The following is a 27,061-nucleotide window of genomic DNA, read 5'->3' on the forward strand; positions in this document are numbered from 1 at the left end:
GGTTATAGTGGGACAGAGGATGCAAAACTGGGCTGAGAAGTGGCAGATGGAGTTCAACCCAGGTAAGTGTGAAGTGGTTCATTTTGGTAGGTCAAATATGATGGCAGAATATAGTAGTAATGGTAAGACTCTTGGCAGTGTGGAGGATCAGAGGGATCTTGGGGCCCGAGTCGACAGGATGCTCAAAGCAGCTGCACAGGTTGACTCTGTGGTTAAGAAGGCATACGGTGTATTGTCCTTCATCAATCGTGGAATTGAATTTAGGAGCCGAGAGGTAATGTTGCAGTACCCTGGTCAGACCCCACTTGGAGTACTGTGCTCAGTTCTGGTCGTGTCACTACAGGAAGGATGTGGAAGCCATAGAGAGGGTGCAGAGGAAATTTACAAGGATGTTGCCTGGATTGGGGAGCATGCCTTATGAAAACAGGTTGAGTGAACTTGACCTTTTCTCCTTGGAGCGACGGAGGATGAGATGTGACCTGATAGAAGTGTATAAGATGATGAAAGGCATTGATCATGTGGATAGTCAGAGGCTTTTTCCCAGGGCTGAAATGGTTGCCACAAGAGGACATAGATTTAAAGTGCTGGGGAGGAGGTAGTACAGGGGTAAGTTTTTTACTCAGAGAGTGGTGAGTGTGTGGAATGGGCTGCCGGCAACGGTGGAGGAGGTGGATACGATAGGGTCTTCTAAGAGATTTTTGGATAGGTACATGGAGCTTAGAAAAATAGAGGGCTATGCGTAAGCCTAGTAATTTCTAAGGTAGGAATATGTTTGGCACAATTTTGTGGGCCGAAGGGCCTTATGTGCTGTAGGTTTTCTATGTTTGTATGTTTCAATGGAGCTGGCTGTACGGGTTCTCTCTCCTCTTCCTGCACCTTCTTTGGGTTGTGCTGATGCATTAGTTAAATCTTCCTAGCCTGTAGACCCTGGTGAGGGACTACCTATGTGTATGGGGAAGGAATGTTAAGCAGTTTCCATTCTCCTCCTCTTCCTAATGTGATTATGAAGTTCTTCCAAGACATATTGCAGTTCACTGGAGTATAGGTTATATCAAAACAACAAATTTCACGACAAATGTCAGTGATAAAAAAACCCGATTCTGATTTTGTTTTTATTGTTGGAACTGAGGCGGGATCTTTTAGGTGAGATGTGAAAGTCCAAGGCAGAAGATGTGTGAGAAAATTGAGCCCATGAATGAGGCAAGTTAGACTGGAGAAACTGGGTTGCTTTCAGATCAAAAGTCGTTGAGTAGCGATCCGATGGAGGTATACGGGATCGTAACTGGTTTAGGTGGGATAAATAGAGGGAAGCTGTTCCCATCAAAAGGGGGTTTAAGGATGCAGAGGCACATGTGTAAAATTTTGTGCAGAAGTTAGAAATGGGATGTGGGGATAAACTTTTTTTTGCTCAGACAGTAATTGGGATCTGGAATTCACTGCCTGTGGGGGTGGTGAAAACAGAGTCAATCAGTGACTTCAGATGGAAACTGGATGGGCTCCTGGGGGAGTATAATTGTTAGAACTAGGGGGAAAAAGCTAGGAGATGTCATAGACCTGAAGGGTTGAATGGCTTCCTATGTTATCTCTATTTTTAAGTTGCACGTTCTTGTTTACCACCATCCCTTTCTGCTCCAAAATGGGAAGATCAGGACTCTTGAAAGATTTGTTCGTGTCGGCATCAAGTGGGGCAGAGATTCCCTGAAGAACTGTTTGTCTGAATGCAAAGTGGTGCAAAGCAAGAGCAGAACTCGGTGCTTCTGGCTTTCATCAGTCAATGCCTCGACTGACCCAGTCCCACTAAATTCTCGAGGCTGTGTCCAAGAGCACAGCAGAGCCGTTCTATTTGATAAAGAGGAGACTCACCTGCTGTTATGGAGGCCAGCCTGGCATAGTCATACCCTCTCTTGCTGGGCTCGTAGGGGGAGCTGTCGTCTGTCTCCTCTCCTGCAAACCAAAGTATTAGCAACAGTTACATTCACCTCTGCCTGTTTCAGCTAATTTATCTTTCTCGTTAGACTCTCCATTTAGATGAAATGAAATGGCTGAAGGGGAAACACTGGAAGAAATTTATTTTCAGTACTGTTCCATGGGTCACATTAAGTCAGAGGAGGTAAATTTCCCTGGAGTCTCTGTAGCCCAATACCTGATTTTCACTAGAGTAGGTGATGGCAGGTAGGGAAAGATCAGGCAGTAATTACTCCATCAGATGGAGGGAATATACCAGCTAGTACTGCCTAGTTCTTTTGTTTTCTACATACACCAGCGAAAGGCATTTACTGTCCATCCCTAATTACCCTCAAGAAGGAGGTGGTGAGATGCTACAACCCTTACGGTATCGATATTCATCACAGCCCGATGCCTGGACTCATGACTTACTGGCATAAATTCAGATCTCAGAACAGAAACTAGGTAAATTAAGTTGCTTGGACCTAGTGTCAGCTAGAATTAGTAATGATAAAACTACTGGACTGTCATAAAAGCCTATTAGTTCACTCATGTCCTTCGAAGGATGAAATCGGCCCTCCTTACCCAGAATGTGACCACAGAACCACAGCAATGTAGTTGACTCTTACATAACCATAGGTTTAAGATCAGAGGCGAGGGATTTAAAGGGGACATCAGGGGTAGCAGCTTCACGCAAAGGGTGGTGAGTATTTGGAATGAGCTGCCAGAAATAGTGGTTGAGGCGGGCACATTAGCAACAGTTAAAAGCCATCCAGATAAGTACATGGTGGTGTAGAGGGCTATGGGCCAAACGCAGGCAGATAGGACTAGCTCACTGGGCAACACAGTCGGCGTGGACGAGTTGGGCCAAAGGGTCTGTTTCCGTGCAGTCTGCCTCTATAACCCCTGAAATGGTTTAGCAAACCACTCAATAATATCAAAACTGCTGCATACAGGTTAGGGAGCTGTCTCACTGCCACCTTTTGAAGGGTAGTTAGGGATGGGGAACAATTGTCAGTGATGCCCACATCTCGAGAATGATTCGAAGGAACAGCATGGTCTGAGTTTCACTCACTCACTGAGCTGATGGTCTCAGCTTACTGATTCTGATTATCTGGCTATTAGAACCTTTCTCTCACATCTTTGAGAGTCAATAGTTTCATGAAGGGTCAGGACAAAAAAAAAATTAGTAAAACAAATGAAAGATTTCAACACTTGGCTTCTCATTTCCTGCTCAAAGCTCGAATGCATGCATACCTTTTCAACAGCCTACGGCCAAGACTTGTCTGAAGACAATATTTGTGCCAGGTTTGCTCACTCCCTCTGCAGTTTCTCCTATCTCCTCCCACATCATAATAGCTAGCAACCAGTTCAGAAAGATGAAAGACAGGATAAAATCTGTCTGAATTTAATTGTAGACCAATGCTCAAAGCAACTGAACTATTTGGTACTGGATGTCGTCTTCGACATTTTAAAACAAAGTGCTTATGTGACATAATATTCATGGGGGGGGTGTTGAGAAGGGGGAATTTCTTGTGGTGTCTGAGTCAGAACTAGGACAGTTCTGTTACACCAACCATTAATCATGCAGAAGAATTGCCCTTAGCAATGAAAAACCACCCAGTGTCACAGCTTCTAATGGAAACTAATTAGTCAGCCAGTCTTGTTAGGCACTCCTGACCTTGTGTCTAAGCAACAGGATTAGACCATGAGGGCCTGAGAGTGTCCTGACAAAAATAATCCAACAGAATTTCAAAGACATTTGCAGAAGAAAGCTCTACTAGTTTCTTTGGAAGGTTTAGGAGTGGAATGGTCAACGCCTGGATAATACATTTCCAAGGAACATGTGTTCTCTTCTCAAGTACTGGTCATCCCTGCTGCTCTAAAATAATGTGTCCCCCATCTCCACCCAGTGATGGAATTTGAAAGCTTCCTCAAGGGCCATTTTGCTTTCTTCCTTTTGACATGTTTTCCAGATGTTTCCTGCTGGTTTTCAACATTAAAGAGTAAAACATGCAAATATCTCTCTACCCTCTACAAACCCCCTACCCTCACCCTCCCAAAACCCCCAATTACTGACTCTGGTGAATGTTGCTCAATGATAGCATTTCTTTCATTGTGTTCACTGACTGCCTGGGGAATTCATATCTCTGCTAATGTGTTTTACTCAAGGTGCATATTCATTTTGAAGAATGAGATCATATCCACGGTGAGATTGAAATTAATCAGCTCCAGTTGTGGAACTAAATCAAAAAGAGCCCAGATTATTGTTGGGCTGAAGAAATTAAAAATCTGCAAAACAGCTAGCTGGAACAAGTCAAGGACAGTGGACGAGGAGACAAAACAAATGTCTTTGTTCTCACCATGTGGTGGAAGAAGTGGAGGCTGTCATTTTGCGAGTCTGTTCTTATGACCACCATTTTGTGAACTGGTTTTCTGCGTTAACTCTTGCTGGACTAAAGTAATCGAAAGTGGACACAGGCTACCCAGATAAGTCAGAACCAATGGAATTGAAGTATAACGGCGCAGAGCTGATAAGGAAAAAGACGAACAAGGAAGGATTTCAGAGGTAGAGCAGCGAGAACTCTGGGGAGACCAACTCTCGCAAGGAACATCCCCACACCTGGGGCAGGGAGAAGAAGGATCAATTGTTTGGCCAATGGAAGATCCCCTATTTCGGTGTTGTAAGTGGGAGAAGTAGTTTGGGTGAGTACTGGTGTAAAAGGAACAAAAGCATTCAGGAATTGTTGACCTGGGGTCAACATAACTTACGTGGATATTTGCATTGATACAATAAAGTTGATATGATAAAGTTGTGAGTTTTGAATGAATTAGGATTTGTGCGGTCATTTACCTAACCTAAGTTAGTTGACCGAGGTAAGGATCAACATTATGGAATCACTTTTTAAGAGAAGGCAGGGGAAATCAGGTGAAATAGTTCTTTACTTCCCCCAATACTTCCCCAACACATAATGAAAAACCATGTGAACATAATTGTGCTTTTTGGCTATTTTATTTGATAGTGCACAGCAGGACAAGACAGCTTGTGATCATTATAGGACAAAGCAATGCACCTTAGAGGAATAAACGTTGCTGATGGTGATACCTCTGCACATTGAACACTTTAGTTACCAGATGAACATCTCAAGACACAGTGAAGATAGCCAAGGTTGCTTAGTGTACAGATCAATGGGCTGACTGAATTAATTGTGCTGAGTATAAGGGCCATCAGTAGCACTATAAATAGCTACTGTCAGAATAAAAACTGAACCCAGGCACACAATGGTATTCACAGTGCATGTCATATCACAAAAGATGACTAATTTCTTGAGCTGCCATTCAGATAAGCCAATCAACATTTATCAGGTTGAATTTTAATGTTGTATAAAATGGAAGAAGGACGTAACGAGAGTATTAGGAATCTCAAGTTTGATAACTTAGCAAAGAATGCATTGGAATAGAGAAGCTTTGATTCCAATTGTCAGACTCTCTAGCCCGAGTCCTCAGCCAGTAAAAACATATTCCTTTTGATCCACCCTATCAGATTTCCACAATATGTTGAAAACATCAATATATCTTGACAATATCTTGACATCATCTTGGTGATAGGAGACAGAGGGTAATTGTAAAGGTTTGTTTTTGAGACTGGATGTGTATGACTAGTGGTGTCCCACAAGGATCAGTGCTGGGACCCTTGTTGTTTGTGGTATAGGTGAATGACTCGGATTGGGATGTGAGAGGAAAGATCAGTAAATTAGCGGATGACATAAAGATTGGCAGAGTTGTTGATAGTGTGGAATGTAGTTTTAGGCTGCAGAGAGATATCGATCTTTTGGTGAAATTGGCTGAGAAATGGCAGATGGAGTTTAATCCAGACAAATGTGAGGTGATGAATTTTGGGAGCACCAATGAGGTCTGGATATATACCTTGAAGGGTAGGTTCTTATGGTGTAAGAGAGATAAGAGATATCTTTATTAATCACATGTACATCAAAACACACAGTGAAATGCATCTTTTGCGTAGAGTGTTCTGGGGGCAGCCCGCAAGTGTCACCACACTTCCGGCACCAACATAGCATGCCGGCAACTTCCTAACCCGTATGTCTCTGGAATGTGGGAGGAAACCAGAGCACCCGGAGGAAACCCACGCAGACAAGGGGAGAATATACAAACTCCTTACAGACAGCGGCCAGAATTGAACCCAGGTCGCTGGCGCTGTAATAGTGTTACACGACTGGTACACTACCATGCCTGTCCTACTGAGGAAAGACGTACCTTGGACTACAGGTCCATAGATCCTTGAAGGTGACAATGTAGGTAGACAATGTGCTTAGGAAGAGCTATGGGATACTATCCTTCATTAGTTGGGGCAATGAATACAGAAGTGGGGTGGTAATGCTTTAACTTTATAAAACCTTGGTCAGACCTCAGCTGGGGTTGTGCGTGTAGTTCTAGTCCCCAAGGTACAGGATTAATATGATAACATTGGATAGCATGCAGAGGAGATCCACCAGGATGTCGCCTGGATGAGAGAGTTTTAGTTATAAGGATGGTGGACAAACTTAGATTGTTTTATCTGGAGCATCAGAGGCTGAGGGGTGACTTGATAGAAGTTTATAAAATTACACGAGGCATAGATTTGGCAGATAGTCTTTTTCACAGGGTGGATATGTCAAATATTAGAGGGCATAGCTTTGAGGTGAGAGGGGGGAAAGTTTGAAGGGAGATTTGCGGAGCAAGTTTTTTACCCAGCGAGTGGTAGGTGCCTGGAATGTGCTGCCAGGAGTGGAGGTGGAAGCAGATACAATAGCCAACGTTTAAGACGCATATAGACAGGCACATGGTCGGGCAGGGAACGGAGGGATGGATATAGGCCATGTGTAGGCAGATGGGATTAGTTTGTACTGGCATCATGGTCACACAGATATTGTGGGCTGAAGACCTGTTTCTGCACTGTCCTGTTTTATGACCTATATTCTAAGCTAAGTCGTTTCTCTCTGGAGCAAAGGAGGTTAAGAGGGGACATGACTGAGGTTTAAAAAATTATGAAGGGTAGACTGCATGGAACATTTCCCCATATCAGAGGTAGATAAAACGAGAGCTAATAGGTTTAAGGGTAAGGAGAAAGAGATTCAGAGGTGATCTGAGGGGGACCTTCTTCACCTAGAGAGTGGTGTGTACCTGGAATGCACTTCCTGAGAGTGGTTTGAGCTGGGTCACTGACAGCATTTAAGAAGAGTCCAGATGAGCACTTGAATCACTTAGGTGCAGAGGGCTCTGGACCAAGTACTAGGCGATGGAGTTAATACGGATGGTCAGCATGGACAAGTTGGGCCAAATGGCCTGTTTCCATGCTGTACTATTCTATGACTCTATCATCAATCAGATCAATGCTTGACCTTCTAAATTCCAGAGAATAAAACCTTAGTTTGTTTAATAGTTTGTTCATAATTGAGCCCCTTTGAGTCCCTGTATCATTCTGGTAAATCTACCCTGGGCTCCCTCCAAAGCCAATATACCCTTCCTATTGATACTACCGCACCAGCCACTGAATTGAAGATGGAGAGGGTTTTACAGTTTGACTCATAGATCAGCCCTGTATCTAACTGAAAGAGGATAAGGAGCTGAACGCCTCATTCTTGTGACTATCTTCCTAATCATTTAAGTAATATCAGTAAATCCCTTTGCTTTCCCGCACGACATTGCAAGGCACAGTGTTCCTGTCCTGTGAGGCAAAAAAATTAACAAGGCAACATCCATTTAGTCAACTATTGTAAAAGAGAGCTTATTTAAAAAAGGGTCACTGCAAACAGAATGCACGATTGAAATTACAGGAACCTCTACCAATAAACCGGAGATTTTCTCTAAAGCAAATTATAGTTGTGTGGAGGACTGGTTATAAATTAAGTGCATTAAGTCAATTCTGGCAGCCTCATCAGTGTGTTTAACTGGTGAAATGATCTGTTCTGCCCTGGAATTGTGGTGTCACTATGTATAGTCTAGAAGGAAAGGTGATAACAACCAACCTTGTGTCATGCTCTGATGGAGACTCCAGTAGATCCCCAGGCAGTTCTTCTCCTTCTTCATGCCTCGCTTACACTTGCAGTTGTGCAGAGGGCTGGAGAGGAGCGACACCACTACGCTCATGCACTGGTTCTTGGCCCCGGGACCGAGTGGAGCAGCATTGCTGCCAGCCATGCATTGGCGGAATGTCCTGTACTTGGAGCTGCACTTGGGGTCATTGATGCAGGTCTCACTGGCCTGTAAGCAATCATTGTGGGCCCCCTCCACATTCCACAGTCCATCTGGCAAGGGGGGAAAGAAACAAGATGTCCACATTTAATTGAAAGGCATGAGTCCATCACAAAAACCAGCCCCCTCTCCATTGACTCCGTCTTTACTTCTCGCTGCCTTGGAAAAGCAGTCAACATTGTCAAAGATTGCATCCCCCCACCCCAGACACTCTCTCTTCTCCCCTCTTCCATTGGGCGGAAAATGCAAAAGCTTGAAGACATGCACCACCAGGCTCAAGGACAGCTTCTATCCCACTGTTAGGAACGGACCTCTTGTACGATAAAGATGAACTCTTGACCTCACTATCCACCAGGCTGCCCCCAGAACATTCTACGCAAAAGATGTATTTTACTGTGTGTTTCGATGTACACATGACTAATAAAGAAATCTTATCATGTCCCTTGCACCTTATTGTCTACCTGCACTGCACTTTCTCTGTAACACTATATTCTGCATTCTGTTATTTCCTTTCCCTTGTACTACCTTGATGTACTTATGTTTTGAAATGATGTATGGATGGCATGCAAAACAAAGTTTTTCACTGTATCTCAGTACATGAGATAATAATAAACCAATTACCAATTACATTACTAAACAAGCTTTAGAAGGCTTTGTATAGAATCCTAGTATAAAAGGTACATGTCATCATTAAAATGCTCTCTGTGAGAGGGGAGTTTCAAAGAGATGGCATGGGCAGAATGGGGTTAATGACTTCTTGTGATGTGCATCTACATTTCTGCATAGAATAGAGCCTGCATCAAAGATTCCGTTAGTACATCACACGAGAGATATAATTGCAATGGAGAGGGTGCAGAGGAGATTTAAAAGATGTTGCCAGGACTGGAAAATTGCAGTTGAACGATATGGTTGGATAAAGCTAAGGTTGTTTTCCTTGGAACAGAGCGGGCTGAGTGTAGACTTAATTGTAGGGAAAGATCTAAGTTGATGTGTCAAAAAAAACAGGGGACATCAATATAAAGTGGTGAGCAAAGGGAATAGAGGGGAGATGAAGAAAAATATTTTCACCCAGGGGGTGGTTTGAGTTTGGAACTCATTGCCAGAAAGGGATAAGGAGGCAGAAACCACATTTAAACTGTTCTTAATGTGTAATTGAAGAACCGTAAGCTGGTACTGGAAAATGCAATGAGTTTGATTTTTGGACCAACACTGAATTGATGGGCCAAATGGTCCACTTTGTTGTAAATTTTCTATTATCCTAACATTGTCTTGGCTTGAGAAAGGTGCCTCAGGGCTGGGGGGAGGGGGAACACAATAAGATGAATATTACTGACACAGTGAGTTGTTATGATCCGGAATGAACTGAAAAATGTGTGATGACAGCGGATTCAATTTTAATATTCAAAATGGAGTTAGATATTCAGCTGTGGAAAAAGTTGTGCAGCTGAAGCCCATCATATTGTACCTGACATCCACACTAAGTTACCATTTAATGGTTGGTATGTAATTAGATGTAAGATTAATTTGCCTTGTTAGTTTTTCTTGTTACATAATTCAGCTATGTCCTGACAGGAGGAGAGGCATTTATAATATTTATTTAGATGACTAGAAAGAGGGGATGAGAAGTTCAATTTAATCCTCTCCACCATATTTGCCTCCTGATGTAGTCACAGATGAAATTTGTGGAGAACGTTGACCAGTGTTGCTCTCAGGAGGCAGAGAACCGGCGAGGAAGAAAGAATGAAGGGTAAAGAATAGCTTGTACTTCTAATGTGCTTTCCACATGACTTTCAGTGTGTACCAAAGCACTTCTGAAATGGAGTCACTGTTATTGTGTAGGAAACAAAACAGCCAGTTTGCACAATAGACTCCCGCGTAAGATAAAGTGATAATGATCAACAATCAGTTGGTGTTGATATTGGTATTGGAATTGATTTATTATTGCCACGGCCAAGAAAGCTTGCCAGCACCTCTACTTCCTCAGGAGGCTAAAGAAATTTGGCATGTCCCCTTTAACACTCACCAACTTTTATCGATGCACCATAGAAAGCATCCTATCTGGATGCATCACAGCTTGGTACGGCAACTGCTCTGCCTGGGACCCCAAGAAACTGCAGGACATTGTGGACACAGCCCAGCACATCACGGAAACTAGCCTTCCCTCAATGGACTCGGTCTATACTTCTCGCTGCCTTGGTGAAGCAGCCAGCATAATCAAAGACCCTACCCACCCCGGACATCCTCTTCTCCCCTCTCCCATCAAGATACAGGAGCCTGAGGGCACATACCACCAGGTTCAAGGACAGTTTCTATCCCATTGTGATAAAACTATTGAATGGTTCCCTTATACGATAAGATGGACTCTTGACCTCACAATCTACCTTGTTATGACTTTGCACCTTATTGTCTACCTGCAATGCACTTCCCTGTAGCTGTGACACTTTACTCTGTATTCTGTTATTGTTTTTACCCTGTACTACCTCAATGCACTTGTGTAATGAATTGATCTGTACGATCAGTATGCAAGACAAGTTTTTCACTGTACCTTGGTACAAGTGACAATAATAAACCAATACTAATACCAATATGTGTACCGAGATACAGTGAAAAGCTTTTGTTTGCACGCCAATCGGTTTCAATAATGTGGAATCAAAGATGAATTTAAAGTGAAGATATTTCAAGAGGAGGCAGATTAATTTTTAAAGGTCAGGAAAATAGAGGACTTTGAGGAATTGGCACAGAGGGGAGTTGAAGTCCGGGGAGATCCAGGTAACCTACTCTTATTTTTCTTGTGTGATCTGCTTGTGAATACTGATCAAGATACTAGGGATAACTTCCTTGATTTTCTTCAAAACAATGCTCGGGAATTTATTTATTAAACAGGGCAAAACCTTGCTGGTGGGGGAAGGGGTGTAGGGGAATGTAGGGGTTAGTATGGTGGGATTGTAGGGGTGTTGATGGTGAAGGTTGAAGAAGGACAAATGAGGGCATGAAGGGTAGTCTAAAGGTTGTGCAGGATATGAAAATAAGCTTGGGCGAAATTGCCAAAAAATGGGATATAAAGCCAATATCTCGGGAGATAATTCCCATGAACAAAGCCATTTTAAATTAATCCTCCTGGCAGGAAAGAGGATTGGATCAACTCCTTGCTTGCATCACCAAGGACAGCAACCTATATAACATTTTTACACAATAAAACATCCTGGGCCAGTTTAAAGTAAAATTGAATGAGATAAGAAAAGGGCAGGGGGCAGATAATCCAATTCTGTCATTTTCCCTCTAGAGATATTAACTTAAAGCTACCTTTTCAAACAGAATATAAGTGTAGGGAGAATGCTGGTCACAATCCTGTTCTCACCAATCCATGGCATATACTGCCTCTCAGTGTAACCATTATGTTAGAATGCTGTCTGCTCAATCGGAGCACTACTGTAGGACAAATATTGACAGATATGAAAATGATGATCCAAAAGAATATAAAATCACTCATTGCTGCCAGGAAATGCTTCCATATATAGAAAAGCCACTTCATGATCTCATTAATCCTGGTCTCTCTGAAGATCCCACAAGCTATTTGTTCTAGACAAACCATTGCCTGATGATTGAATCCACCAGAGTTTACGAAGCAGCACAGCTTCCAGTGTCATCGCTGTGAATATAATACACATCAGCTCCCACTTGTTCTCTTGTGTCTGGGATCAGACAGATCTCTCAGAATATAAAGCGATTGCAGAAGATTTAGTTTCTTGCTTCCTTCAGATGTCACAACTGTCTGAATGCTAAAACCCATGGCAGATGTTTCAATCTGCTTAAAACCAATTGGCAGAGCTACCCAGATGGCCGAAAGAATAAATGCACAACTGTGTGAGCTAATACAATGTGCATGAATGTTGCAGGTTCAATCCCTGGTTTGCTTTCAATCAGTTTTGTCTGAATTCAGCAAAAGGGACGGGGAGCAATTGAATTGAGCACCCTGGTCTGGAGTTGTGTGGGTGGAGGATGGGGTGGGAGAGGTTGGTGTGAAATCATTTGAGGTTCTTTCTGAAGGCCACCCAATTGAGGGTATGTGATGGTCAGCATGGACATGGTGTGGGCCAAAGGGCCTACTTCCATGCTACACGACTCAATGATTGCTGGTGTTAAGCCCTTCTTTTCCTTTATGCTGGGCTTGCCTATGAACAACTGAGGATCTAGGTTCATGTAATTTAGAGAGGCCCCTTCTCCTGGGCAATCCAATGGCATTTTTAGTAGGGAAGAAAATTGGTGGAGGGTAATAAGATAATGGGAGTAATGTATACTGTTTACTCCGTGAGCTCCAAGTAAGCAGGGGATTTCATAGAACCCTGGTGTAAATGATAATTAACAATGGAAATAAACAATAGAAGAAGAATTCAAGCCCTGTGCCATGTTTCGCGAAGAACTCATCTCATTCTTGACCTAGAATGGAACCCTAGCTTGTGTTCTGACTTTTGCCTTTCAGCTGATTTAATGTTCATTGTAGCTTCAATAACCAAATTTGCTTTCTTAAGGAGCTCACAAGTCCACAGAGCTGTGTGTGGGCCAGTCAGGAGGGACGTATGACTGGTAGTCATAGAGTCAGAGAGTAATACAGCACAGAAACAAGTCTTTTGGCCCAACTCTACCGTGCTGACCAAGGTGCCCACCTAAGCTAGTCCCATTTGCTTGTGTTTGGCCCATATCCCTCTAAACCTCACCATTGTGGTTTTGGAATCACCATTTAATTATGCGTCTCAATGGCGTTTTGCAATTTCTCACTAGTTTTAGTGATAGTGCCCAAATCTAGGTCTTTACTTCTTATGAAAGAATCAATTCACAGTGGTTTACTGATCCTGATACTCCTCCTCTTCCATTTGGAACTAGTGTTGTGAGCTCCTCTTTACAGTTCCTTGTAACACCCCTCATATTGGGTTCCTCCATTTCTTATTAAACTTGTTGCGTAACAACAAAAGTGGTGTCAAGGTTGTGAAAAACATACAGAATTTTGTTTTCAACAACATAAAAAATAAAAGTTAAGAGAAGGTGCTTGGGCAAGCTTGAGCTTTCAAAGCAGGTTTAAGGAGTTCTAAAAACTACTTTGAACAAAGGTTTTTTCTCTGCATGTTAGTCATGTTAATTTTGGTCCCTTGGTTTTGATCAGTTTGCCAACAGAAACAGTTTCTCTCTGTCTACTCTGTTAACTAACTCTACCAGATTCCCTCACCAAACTTCTCTGTTCCAAGGAAAACACCCCAGCTTCCCCAGTCTCTCCGTGTAACTGAAGCCCCGCATCCCCGGAATCATTCTGGTAAATCCCTCCTGCATCCAGTGCCTTTACATCTTTCCTAATGTGTGAACAAAGGAACAGGAGTATGTCCTTTAGATCATTAGGCCTGTTCTGCTCTTCAGTTGGGTGGTGATGGATCTGCACCCCAACTCCTTCTACTGCCTTTGCTCCATTATCCCTTGATAATCATATCTAACAAACATTTGTCAATCACAATGGAAAGTCCAATTGATTCTGGCATCTACAATCTTATAAGGCAGAGATTAGATTTCCATCATTTATGTTTGTGAAGAAGTCCTTTCTGACTGATCCCCAAGTAGTGTAATTCTAAGTTTAATATTTGCTCCCTTGACCAATTCTTCTGGCAGAGTAAATAGTTTTTCTCTCTCTAGCTTGATGAATCCTTTCACTATTTAGAAATTTCAATTAGTTTGGCCCTCAAGCCTTCTAAATTCAATTGGCCAAGTACCAAAGTGAGAAAGACAACTATGTAAATTCAGGGTGTTTTATTTTACGAAAGAAAAAGGATGTCCTCCATAAATGGGGCACAACAACCTTCACATAGACATGTAGTACCTTCAACTGCCTTCTCAAGGGCAGTTAGGTATGAGCAATAAATGCTGGTCTTGCCAGTGACACCCAGATTCTCAAAATGATTAAAACAACCAAGATGAAGTTAGTAATAGAGTTGAAGAGGATATGGACAGGCTGATGCTCTGAGGAGACAATATGACAAGTGAAATTCAATGCAGACCAAATGAGTGTGTAGCGGTTGCTACAGCGGAATAAAACAAGACGCTATTCGGAGGATTGTCGAACAAGAATGGGTTTATTTCCCGCCTTGATCGCGGGCCCCTTTAAGGGAGACTGTTCCCGCCCAAAAAAACCCAGCAATGACGTAAGTCCTACGTCATCAAGACTTTCTCGCGTGCGGGTTCTCCCCATCGCTCGGAAAGACGAGGCCCGCCGCCATCTTGGGCCTCGTCGCTCCGACGCCGCGCAAACCCGACTGCCAAGCTGGTTCGCCCGACTAACGGTGAGTGGCCACAAGTGTTATATTTTGTTCTGAAGAATAAGGAGAAGCAACATCAGGTAGTTCCCTTATTCCTGGGACCCCTTCACCCTTCTCTTTCCCCACCCCACCCTCATGACTTGCCCACCTCTTTATTCATGGTCTGCTGTCCTCTCCTGTCAGAATCCTTCTTCTTCAGCCCTTTACCTCTTCCACCGATCGCCTCCCAGTTCCGCACATCATTTCCTTTCATTCCTTCCACCCCCACCCACCTACCTCCCCCCCCTCACTTGGCTCACCTATCCCTTGCCAGCCTGTGCTCCTCTCCACAACCCCCCCCCCCCGCCCTTTTATTCTGGCTCCTGCCCTTTCCAGTCCTGATGAAGGGTCTCAGCCCGAAAAGTCAACTGTTCATTTCCCTCCATGGATGCTGCCTGACCTGCTGAGTTCCCCCAGCACCTTGTGTTCATTGCATCAGGCAGAGGGTGCAACTTTAAAAGGGGTACAAGAACAGTGAAATCTTGGGGTATATCCATGTTGTTGAAAGTTGAGAAAGCGGGTTGAGTAAGCAGGTGGAATCCTGGATGTTATAAGAAGAGACAAAGAGTACAAGGGCAAGGATGTCCTGATGAACATTTCCAACCCACTGGTTCAGCCACAGATGGAGGATGGTGTCCAGTTCTGGACGTCATACATTAGGAAAGATGCGGGCGGACGCAGGAGAGATTTACCAGAATAATTCTAGGGATGAGGTACTTCAGTTATACAGAGAGACTGGAGAAGCTGGGGTTGTTCTCCTTGGAAAAGACAAGGTTGTGAGGGGATCTGATAGAGATGTTTAACAGGTAGATAGATAGAATCTGATTCTGTCAGCAAGGCCAAGAGAGATGGAATGAAAGTGATTGGCACAGGGACCAAAACTAACATGACTAACATGACATGTAGAAAAATCTTTTTTAGGCAGTGAGTGGTTAGAATCTTTAATGCACTGCTGGTGGTAGCAGTGGAGGCAGATTCAATTGCAGTGTTCAAAAAGGAGCATAAAGGGAAAATATTGCAGGGCCATGGGTAGAGGGCAGGGAGTGGGTCTAGCTGGGTTGTTGTTGGTAGGGCCAGTACAATCTCAATGGGCCAAATGTAACCTTGCTGTGTTCCTACACAATTTCCTCATGGAATTGATTCAAATCAGTAGTCCCAGCTTTGCCCAAAAGCAGATGGGTGATCCCCAATCCATTGCCCCATCCCCACATCTCCATTTTCCAAATTAACCTGATCCATTCGGGAGAATTCCCATGCAACCACAAAACAGAAATGAACACAGCCATGTGTAGTGAAGTGTTTGATCATCTCAGTCAGCTTTTAATCCTCCATCTCTATTTAAAAAGTAATGTTAAATTTGCTAAATGAAGAGAAACCGAGGTCCACCACTGTGCCAGTCACAAAATCCAATGGTAAAAGAGTTGTTAACTAACCACAACAATCAGTTTCTACCAGTCTTCAGAAGACTCAGACATCCTGAATGGATGTTCCTAGTAGTGGAGAGTTTAGAAACCATAGGTCTGACATCACCTTATTCTTTTAAAAGAAGCTACACTTGTCATGTCACTTCTCAAATGACACATATGTTCTTATTGGGTTTAATGATAATTGGGGGAAGGAATGACCCATCTGGAGCCCACCCCTACATATACCTTTCCCAACAAGAGACAAAATGGCAGAAACTACATTGCGACCATTCAGTGATGTTGGAGGCTGTTTCAACAACCCAGTCCCACTATCCTGCTTGGAATTAAGTATCAAGTTGCAACAGAGCCTGCAATCACAGCTCAGACTCATATGCCAGCTTCTAAGCAAAGTTGGGAGATGACCCTTCTACGTGAGAATCACAAATCATCTAATTTATGACCCAATAATTAATCCTCATTTTCCACCAAAATTAAGCAAAGACATACATTGCTTGCATCAATTCATTCGTCTGTGGAGACATTTATCATTCTCTATAATCCTCCATCACCCCTTGCTTCCTAGCACTGAGCCAATTATGAATCCAGTCAGCTATCTCCCCCTGGATCCCATGCAATCTAACCTTCCAAACTAGCCTGCCATGAGGGACCTTGTCAAAGGCCTTGCTAAAGTGCACTATAGTTCTGTGCTCACAGACCAAGTGAAGCAACCTGTGTGCATACCCGTCCTCAATATTTTCAAGAGTGATAGAAATGGACAAGGTGGTGTTAAAAAAAGAATTCACTGAATGAGGACAGGGCATTGGCATTAAGTTCTACTGAGTGTTTTACTCTGCAAACTCATTTTCAATTCACCTATTAATACCTTTGAGGATAAAGTTGCCTGTGCATATATTTACCAATCAATACATTATTAAAAATCTTTAGTCAAGTGCAGATTTCCTGGTTGCAGACTTTGCTTCTTACTGCGTCACAGCTTGGTATGGCAACTGCTTTGCCCAAGGTCGCACAAAATTGCAGAGAGTTGTGGACACAGCTCAGTTCATTATGAAAACTAGCCTCCCTTCTATGGACTCTGTCTACACTTCCCACTGCCTTGGGAAAGCAGCCAATGTAATCAAAGACCCCACCTACCCCAGACATTCTCTCTTCTCTTCCCTTCCATTGGATACCAAAGCTTGGAAACACAAACCACTAGGCTCAAGGGCAGCTTCTCTCCCGCTGCTATAAGACTCTTGAATGGTTCCCTTGTACAGTAAGTATGAACTCTTGATCTCACATTCTACCTCGAATGGCCCTTGCACCTTATTGTCTACCTGCACTGCATTTGCTCTGTAACTGTAACTGTATCATTATATTCTGCATTCTGTTATTGTTTTCCCTTTGTACTACCTCAATGTACTTATACTTTGAAATCATCTGTTCTGGATGGCATGCCAAAACAAAGTTTTCTACTGTATTTATGGTACATGTGACATGTACAGTATTGTTTTCTACAGCACACGTGACAATAATAAATCAATTGTCATGGTAAATTTGTATCAACATTTGGAGAGACAGGGTCTGATTCGGGACGACAGCACGGCTTTGTGTTTGGGAAATTGTGTCTGACAAACCTCTTGGAGTTCTTTGAGGATATAACCAAGAGTGTAGATGAGGGTAGGGCAGTGGATGTTGTCTATATGGACTTTAGCAAGGCCTTTGACAAGGTCCCTCATGGCAGGCTAGTTTGGAAGGTTAGATCGCATGGGATTCGGGGGGAGATAGCTGACTGGATTCATAATTGGCTCAGTGTTAGGAAGCAAGGGGTGATGGTCGAGGGTTACTTCTTGGACTGGAGGCCTGTGTCTAGTGGAGTGCCACAGGGGTTGGTGCTGGGACCTTTGTTGTTTGTCATTTATATGAACAATTTGGAAGTAAATGTACAAGGCATGGTTCATAAGTTTGTGAGTGATACTAAAATAGCTAGTGTTGTAGATAGTGCAAAAGGCTATGAAAAATTACAGGGGGCATTTTGATCAGCTGGGTATGTGGGCTGAAGATTGGCAAATGGCTTTCAATCCAGATAAATGTGAGGTATTGTACTTTGGGAGATCAAACCAGGGGAGGACTTACATAGTGAATAGTAGGGCCGTGGGGAGAGTAATGGAACAGAGGGACCAAAGTGTGCAAGTCCATAGCTCGCTAAAAGTGGCGTCACAGGTAGATAGGGTAGTGAAGAAGGCATTTGGCACCTGGCCTTCATTAGTCAGGGCACTGAGTATAGGAGTTGGGAAGTTATGTTTCAGTAAGATGTTGGTGAGGCCTCACTTGGAGTATTGTGTACAGTTTTGGTCACCCTGTTATAGGTAAGATGTTATTAAAATAAAAAGAGTGCAGAAAAGATTTACCAGGATGTTGCCTGGACTTGGGGGCCTGAGTTACAAGGAGAGGTTGATAGATTAGAACTTTATTCCCTGGAACGTAGGAGATTGAGGGGTGACCTGACAGAGGTATATAAGATCATGAGAGGCATAGACAGGGTAAAAGCCCATAGTCCTTTTCCCAGGGAGGGGGTGCTAAAAATAAGAGGACATAGGTTTAAGATCAGAGGCGAGAGATTTAAAAGGGACATCGGGGCAGCTTATTCACACAAAGGGTGGTGCGTATTTGGAATGAGCTGCTAGAAATAGTGGTTGAGGCAGGCACATTAGCAACATTTAAAAGCCATCCAGATAAGTACATGGATAGGAGAGGCTTAGAGGGCTATGGGCCAAATGCGGGCAGGTGGGACTAGCTCTCTGGGCAACACAGTTGGTATGGACAAGTTGGGACGAAGGGTCTGTTTCCATGCTGTATGACTCTATAACATTTCTCAGTAACACTTACCAAGTCAAGCTTGGGTCACGTTATGTCTTTTAAGATGCACAAAATTACACCTGCACCTTCTGCTTGGCATACTAGGCTCACACTGTTTGTGCTAGAACATCATAATTATAATGTCAATATTAAATTTCATGCCAATTGACATTACTGCCATGCAACCAGTGACTTCCACGTGGAAGTTCATAAAATGGAGGATTGGCATTCACTTCCAGCGTGCTACACTCCATGGTGTTGTCAATTTCATCTACTGCCAATTTCACAAAGGAAACTGTAATCGGAGGATTCAGTGAAGGGGTAGGGAAACTTTAATGCAAGTCTCCATTAATGAAGTGGAAGGTACTTGATGCCTTAGCAAGCTTAAGGTGGATAAATCCTAGGACCGGATGAGATTATTCCAGGCTGCCATCAGAGGCAAGAGAAGAAATTGCTGAGACTCCAAATGAGATTCTTAAATCTTTGCTGCCAGAAGTGAGGTACCAGATGATTTGAGGACAGCAAATGTGGTCCCCCTTTTAAGAAGGCAGCAGGGAAAAGCCTGGGAATTACAGACCTGTGAGCCTAACATTAGTAGTAGCAAAATATTGGAAAAAATTCTGGGGGAAGGGATTAGTGGTCACTTGGAAAGGCACGGATGAATCAGAGATAGCAGCATGGCTTTGTCAAGGGCAGATCCTGTCTGACTAATCTGATTGAGTTTTTTGAAGAGGTAACAAGTCTATTGATGAGAGCAGTAAGTAGATTGAGGTCCAGCATGGGAGACTGATCCAACATGTCAGGGCCCATGAGATACAGGGCAAGTTGGTAAATGGATTGAAAATTGGCTTGGCAGCAGAAGACAGAGGGTGATAATAGAGGGTTGTTTTTGTAATTGGATGTCCGTGTCTAATGGTGTTCCACTGGGATCAGTGCCGGGACCCTTGCTGTTTGTAATATATGTAATGATTTGGATGTGGATGTAGGAGGACATAATCAGTAAACTCGCAGATGACACAAAGATTGGTGGAGACTAATATGTCATCTGTGAACTTACCAGTCCACCCATCCACGTTTTCATACAAGTCATTTATATAATATCACAAACAGGAGAGGCCCCGGTTCGGATCCCTGAGGAACACACTAGTCACGGACCTCCAGCCAGAATTAAGTCCCATCAACTTCTTAAGTTCCATAATTCTATCACTTTCAGTTATTCCATTATTGTCACTTTAGCATTTCTCTTTGGACTACCTCAGATTGCGCTACAATCTTTGCAGCATTCTGCTGTTTCGCACTCATCACTGTACTTATTGTTGTATCTATTATTACCATGTTTACTGTGAGCTCCACGCAAACATGGTATTTCATTGCACCCTGGTGCATGTGATAATAAACTAATCTGAATCTGAATTAACTGAAACACATTTCAATAATTTTTTAATTAATTAACAAAAAATAAAAAATAAGAAATGCGTTTTTATTTCATATAGATTAATTAAAACATTTAACTTAAAAAGAAATAAAAACAACTTTGTTTCTCTTCCTTTTCGATGAGTTTGGCATCTGCATTCAGATGAATGGAGCTGTGCCAGATTCACCTCTGCTGATATAAATTTTTGTGGGATGAGGGGTGAGGGGTGGGGTGGGGGGGGGTCCATCAGTACATTACAGAACTCTGCCCGGACTTGCGGTGCTGAGTCCAGTGGGAGAGCAGAAGCTGAGATGTTCCACCACATGAGCTCCAGCTCATCCTTCTACACCGCAGTATGCAGAAACATGTACTGCAGCTGGCCTGTCGTTCTCTGCGGAACCAGCACTAACCGGTCCATTAATTCAATGAGTGAAAAAAAAATTCCTCATCTCCCCTTCTGGCTCTTCTGTCAATGATCTTAAACCTCACATCAATATAGCTCCATATTAAATTTCATGCACCAATTGCTTTGGCCACTTAGATATCCAAGCAAAGCCAAGTAAGCCATGGTTCCATGCTGGGATCAGGCAGCAAAGACATGGGGGTACCAATTGCTAAGTGACTATAACCATAAACATATTACAGCTTATGGCAGGAAACGTGCAAATCTGCAAGGACACCTGAAATACCTTCTATAACCAGGGAGAGGAAAGAAGCAGCAGCAGCTTTAAAAATACATAATTAGTCCCCTGGACTGCGGCATTAGCACTGTACTGACACAGCTCAAATTACGTGCGATGTATTAATGAATAATAATTGTGCTAACAAACTCAGCTAATTCCTTTCTTTAAATAAAGCTTCATAGGTTGACAAGCATGTCCCAGCCTGGATCCTACATCACTAATGTTCCATCAAGGTTTGGAAATCTGGATCACGTTCCCTTTCAATCTGTTTTCATTAAAAAAAAACAAGAAGAACGTCCTCTGTTCGGCAACTTGATGACTCAGCACCATGATCCTGAAGTCATCATTTCCCTGAAGCCTGGCACAGTGCGCCAATGTCTTTTAAAAGTCAGATGCCCCAAAGTGCACAAGATGTACCAAATCTCCTGATCTAATGAACCATGCATAAGTAAAACAAAATTACACTCACTTAACTTGCATTTAACTTGATGAGTATAGCTTTATAAATACTGGAATCCTTTACTAACTATCAAATAATCGTGTCCCAATCCTCTCCTTTTCCATATAACATAGAGGGAGATCATTAGGCCCTTAACATCACTGCCAGCTCTTTTAGAGAGGTTTGCAATCATTCCCACTTTCCCTGTCTTTTCTCCATAGACGGGCAAATTATTTATTTTTAAATCTTCATCTAATTCTCTTCCCAAAACTCTTCTTTAATTTACCTTCATTGCCCTTTCATACAATGCCTTCTAGATCATAATAGGTCAATGTGTAAAATAAAATAACATATGTTATAGATATCATGTTACAATTGTTTTTGATCATCATTACAAATTACTAGCTTTTTAAACCCAGATTATTAACTGAACTTGATTTCCAGTTGCCATGGTGGGATTTGAGCTTGGATCTTTGGATTGTTGGTCCAGATCTCTGGATTAATAGGCCAGTAATTTAACTGCTATATCACCACTATACCCAATTTCTTTGCATCTTGGCTGCACGTATACCAATTACAAAAATACACTGCACTTACTATCCCAGGCTATTCTGATATCATCTCTGAAACCATTACAGGGACTAGAACAGCAGGCACTTGGAAACACCAATCCTTGCACCATCTCAGCTTGGAAATATATTGTCATTGCCTCATCATTGCCGGGTCTCACTTCTCAAACCTGCTACCCAGCAGGAATGCACCTTCACCAGAAAGACTGCAGCAGTTCAAGAAGGCAGGACATCACAAACTTCTCAAGTGATAAGCAAAAAATACTGGTCTTGCCAGTGACATCTACATGGAGAAAAACGAATCAATAAATCACAATTCTAGAAATTAAATGTGGCTACAAAGTTAATGGTTTAAATGGAAATAGTAAAATTGCATTGGAAATAACTGATCCAGTTTTGCAATATTTCCAACATTTAAACTTACATAAATTGTTCAGATTTAAACCATTAACAGAGGGGGAAATTCTTAAAGAAAAGAATATAACAATCTAAAAGAACAGCTCTGATCTGGTTAATTATTCAGATCCAATGTCAACTGAAAACAAAAATTTCTGTAAATACTCAACAGGTCAGGCAGTGTCCATGGAGAGAAAAACACTTCAATTTGATGAGCTTTCATCAAGCTTTTATTGGACTAAAACATTAACTCTGTTTTTCTCTCCACGGATGATGCCAGTATTGCTCATTATGTCCAGCATATTCATTTTTTATATTTTGGATTCCTAGCATCTTCAGTATTGTATTGTTGTTCTCAATGTCAGACCCTGATCCTTGCACCAGGAAGGGAATGGGACTGAGCACATCATGAGATCAATCAATCAAACAAAAGAGTAATTCAAATATTTAATAAGCATTAGGTTTCACGAAAAAGTAAATTCTTCAAAACACTGATAACGACTTAAAAAAAGACTTCCTGCTGGAGATTACATTATTTGACACAATGTCTTTTAAGCAGCAGATGATGGTTTCTGAACTGAAGCCAATCAGGGCGACAATGGCTAACACGACGGGGCATAATTTTAAGGTGATTGGAGGAAGGTATAAGGGGGATGTCAGGGGTAAGTTTTTTACACAGAGAGTGGTGGGTGTGTGGAACACACTGCCAGCAGAGGTTGTGGGGGCAGACACATTAGGGACATTTAAGAGACTCTTAGATAGACACATGAATGATAGAGAAATAGGGAGCTATGTGGGAGGGAAGGGTTAACTAGATCTTAGAGCAGGATAACACGTCGGCACAACATTGTGGGCCGGAGGGCCTGTACTATGCTGTTATGTTCTATGTTCTTGCTTGTCTGTAGCATGTGACACCAGGGAAAGAATTGGGACTGAGCACATCATTAGATCAATCAATCAAACAAAAGAGTAATTCCAAATATTTATTAAGCATTAGGTTTCACGAAAAAAGTCAATTTTCAAAACACTGATAACGACTTAAAAAAAGACTTCCTGCTGGAGATTACATTATTTGGCACAATGTCTTTTACGCAGCAGATGATGGTTTCTGAACTGAAGCCAATCAGCAGCATAATAGAGCCTTAGAGTCATACAGCATGGAAACAGGCCACTTGGCCTCCAATGGCCACACCAGCCAGTGAGGACACATCCGTAATTAATCCCATTTTCATGCACTTGGCTCTATCCTTCTATGCCAGGCAATTCAAGTGCTCGTCTGGACACTTTCTAAATGCTGTCAGTGACCCTGCTTCCATCACGTTCTCAGGTAGTGCATTCCAGGTACTCACCACTCTCTGGGTGAAAAAGCTCCCCCTCAGATCCCCTCCGAATTGGAATTGGTTTATTATTGTCACCTGCACCGAGGTACAGTCAAAAACTTATCTTGATCAATACAGATCAATTTATTACACAGTGCATTGAGGTAGTACAAGGTAAAACAATACAGAATGCAGAGCAAAGTGTCGCAGCTACAGAGAAAGTGCAGTGCAGGTAGACAATAAGGTGCAAGGTCATAACGAGATAGATTGTGAGATCAAAAGTCCATTTTACCGTACTAGTTAACCGTTCAATAGTCTCATAATAGCGGGATAGAAGCTGTCCTTGAGCCTAATGGTACATGCTTTCAGGCTTTTGTATCTTCTGCCAAATGGGAGAGGGGAGAAAAGAGAATGTCCCAGGTAGGTGGGACCTTTGATTATTCTGGCTGCTTTACTGAGAAGTATAGGCAATGGAGGGGAGGCTGGATTCTGTGATGTGCTGAGCTGTGTTCACAACTCTTTGCAGTTTCTTGCAGTCCCAGGCAGAACAGTTGCCGTACCAAGCTGTGATACATCTAGATAGGATGCTTTCTATGGTGCATCGATAAAAGTTGGTGAGTGTCAAAGGGGACATGCCAAATTTCTTTAGCCTCCTGAGGAAGTAGAGGCACTGGTGAGCTTTCCTGGCCATTGCATCTACATGGTTGGACCAAGACAAGCTATTGGTGAACTTAAAGCTCTCAACCCTCTCAACATCAGCACGTTGATGTAGACAGGAGCATGTTCACCACCCCCTTTCCCGGAGTCAATGACCAGCTCTTTTCTTTTGCTGACATTGAGGGAAAGAAGGAAACAGCAAGATATAGAGCAGTTGCAGATATGGGCAGAGAAATGGCAGATGGAGTTTAATCCAGCTAAGTGTGATGTGTTGCACTCTGGGAGATCAAATGTAAAGGGACAGTACACTATTAATGGCAAGACCCTTAAGAGTGTTGATGTACAGAGGGATCTTGGGGTCCAAGTCCATAGCTCCCTGGAAGGGCTGCACAGGTTGATAGGATGGTAAAGAATGCATATGACATGCTTTTCTTTATTAGTTGAAGCATTGAGTTCAATAATTGGGAAGTTATGTTGCAGCTTTATAAAACTCTGGTTATGCCACATCCAGAGTATTGCATTCATTCCTGGTCACCCCATTATAGGAAGGATGGGAGACTATAGAAAGGGTGCAGAAGAGGTTTACCAGGGCTCTGCCTAGATTAGAGGGCATGTGCTATAAGGAGAGGTTGGACAGACTTGATTTGCTTTCTCTGGAGCGGAGGAGGTTTAGTGGACACCCAATAGAAGTTTTTAAGATTGTGAGAGGCATAGATAGAGTAGACAGCCAGTATCTTTTTCCCAGGTTCAAAATGTCTAATACTAGAGGGTATGCATTTGAGGTGAGAGGGGGTAAGTTCAAAGGAGATGTGCAGGGCAAGTTTTTTTAAACAGAGAGTGGTAGGTGCCTGGAATGTGCTGCTAGGGTGGCAGTGGAGGCAAATACGACAGAGGCATTTAAGATGCTCTTAGATAGACACCTGAATGTGCAGAGAACAGAGGGATATGGACATTGTGCAGGTAGAAGGGATTAGTTTAGTTAGGCTTTTAATTACTAAATTAAATAGTTTGGCACAACATCTTGGGCCAAAGGACCTGTTTCTGTGCTGTACTGTTCTATGTTCCATGTAATTAAGAGTCTGAGAACGTGGCAGCACCACCGGGAAGGGGATGTGAAAGAGGTGATTGGTTCAGGAGTCTGACAGCAGTGGGGAAGAAGCTGTTCTTGAGTCTGGTCGTCCAAACTTTCAAGCTCCTGTATCTTCTCCCAAAAGGAAGAAGAGAGGAAAGTGAATGATGATACTATTAGGTTTCCTGAAGCAACACACCATGAAGATGGACTGGATAAAAGGAAGAGAAAAAACAAGAATCTGGCAGGTGACGGGTGACAGGTCCTCCTCCGCTCCTTCCCCCCACCTCTATACTGGCTATCTCCTCTCTTTCAGTCAAGATGAAGGGTCTCAGCCTGAAACATTAACTGTCCATTTCTCTCTTTAGATGCTGCCTGACCTGCTGAATTCCTCCAGCACTTTGTGTGCAGTCTCTTGTATCTCCCTTCCATTACACTTCCTGCTGCCCGGGAAAGCAGCCAACATAATCAAGGACCCCTCCCACCCCGGACATTCTCTCTTCTCTCCTCCCATCGGGCAGTAGATACAAAAGCTTGAGCACAGGTACCACCAGGCTCAAGGACAGCTTCTATCCTGCTGTTATAAGACTCTTGAACAGACCTCTTATACAATAAAGATGAACTCTTGATCTCTCAATCCACCTGTCACGGCCCTTCCACTTTATTTGTCTACCTGCACTGCACTCTCTCTGTAACTGTAACAAGAACCCTAACCCTAATACTATAGCATTTTGTTTTGTTTTCTTCTTGTGCTACCTCTATGTACTTATGTATGGAATGATCTGTCTGGATGGCACGCAAACAAAAGCTTTTCATCGTATCTCAGTACAAGTGACAACAATAAACCAATTACAACTACGAATTCTCTACCCGGGGGTTGTGGAGGCAAGATCAATGAGTGTATTTAAAGAAGAACTAGGCACATTTTGGAAAGTTCTTGGAAGAGAGGGACATGGGGAACGGGCACAGAAGAGGAGATGAGGCAGATCAACTACTGTCGTGTTGAATGGCAGGGCGGGCTCGAGGGGCCGAGTGGCCTACTCCTGCTCCTATTTTCTTCTGTTCATATGTTGTAATTGCAGAAATGTATGCACCACATGAACAGTGTCAAATCAACCAAGGATGAGACTGAAAGACACCAAGAGGTATCAGCAGGTTCAATGAAGATAAAAACATTCTGGGGCTTTAGCTTAAATTGGATAACAGCAACTTGGAAATAGAAGTATTTGTACTTTAGGATATTCCTAGCAGCTTTACAGTCAATTGTGTTGTTCTGAAGCGTGGTCATTGTTACATTAGGAACCATTAAGCAAAACAAGAATAGAGAAGAAAATTGGGTAGCGTGTGAAATGATCTCCTGATCGACCACTGCCTGTTTTATGTTAGTGCTAAATTCTCCCTCACTGTTTGAAATTTAAAGAAGCAATCAATGAGGCAAAAGAAGCTGGAACCAAAGGAACTGTATGGCTCAAAAAATAAACTACACGTCTGAGGGAGTTATATTCAAACTGTACAGTGCATAAGGAAGGACATACACTGAGACCTGTGTCTGATTCTGGATATCTGCTCATCAAGTCACAGATAGGGCATTCAAGGACTGGAGGCAGGGCACAGATCCCCAGTCCTTGATGCATATTATGAAAAGTGGACGGGTATTTAGGAAAGAATGTACAGATCCCTAGATCTGACAGTGCATAGACCTCTAGATCTAATACTCACATG

The 27,061-nt window shown here is 42.7% G+C and overlaps 1 protein-coding gene across 1 annotated transcript in view; it reads right to left on the minus strand.

Annotated features, from left to right (window-relative positions):
* The window catches only part of gfra4a (GDNF family receptor alpha 4a), a 135,842-nt gene that overhangs the window by 41,940 nt on the left and 66,841 nt on the right, over nt 1-27,061 (minus strand). Inside the window, exons 2-3 of the mRNA XM_052044010.1 lie at nt 7,971-8,249; nt 1,864-1,944 (exon numbers count right to left, since the gene is read on the minus strand). Of these exons, the coding sequence (XP_051899970.1) occupies nt 1,864-1,944; nt 7,971-8,249 (360 nt within the window). The remainder of the gene's footprint in view (nt 1-1,863; nt 1,945-7,970; nt 8,250-27,061) is intronic.

Source organism: Pristis pectinata, chromosome 2 (genome assembly GCF_009764475.1).
Source record: "Pristis pectinata isolate sPriPec2 chromosome 2, sPriPec2.1.pri, whole genome shotgun sequence".
Classification (NCBI taxonomy): Eukaryota; Metazoa; Chordata; class Chondrichthyes; order Rhinopristiformes; family Pristidae; genus Pristis; species Pristis pectinata.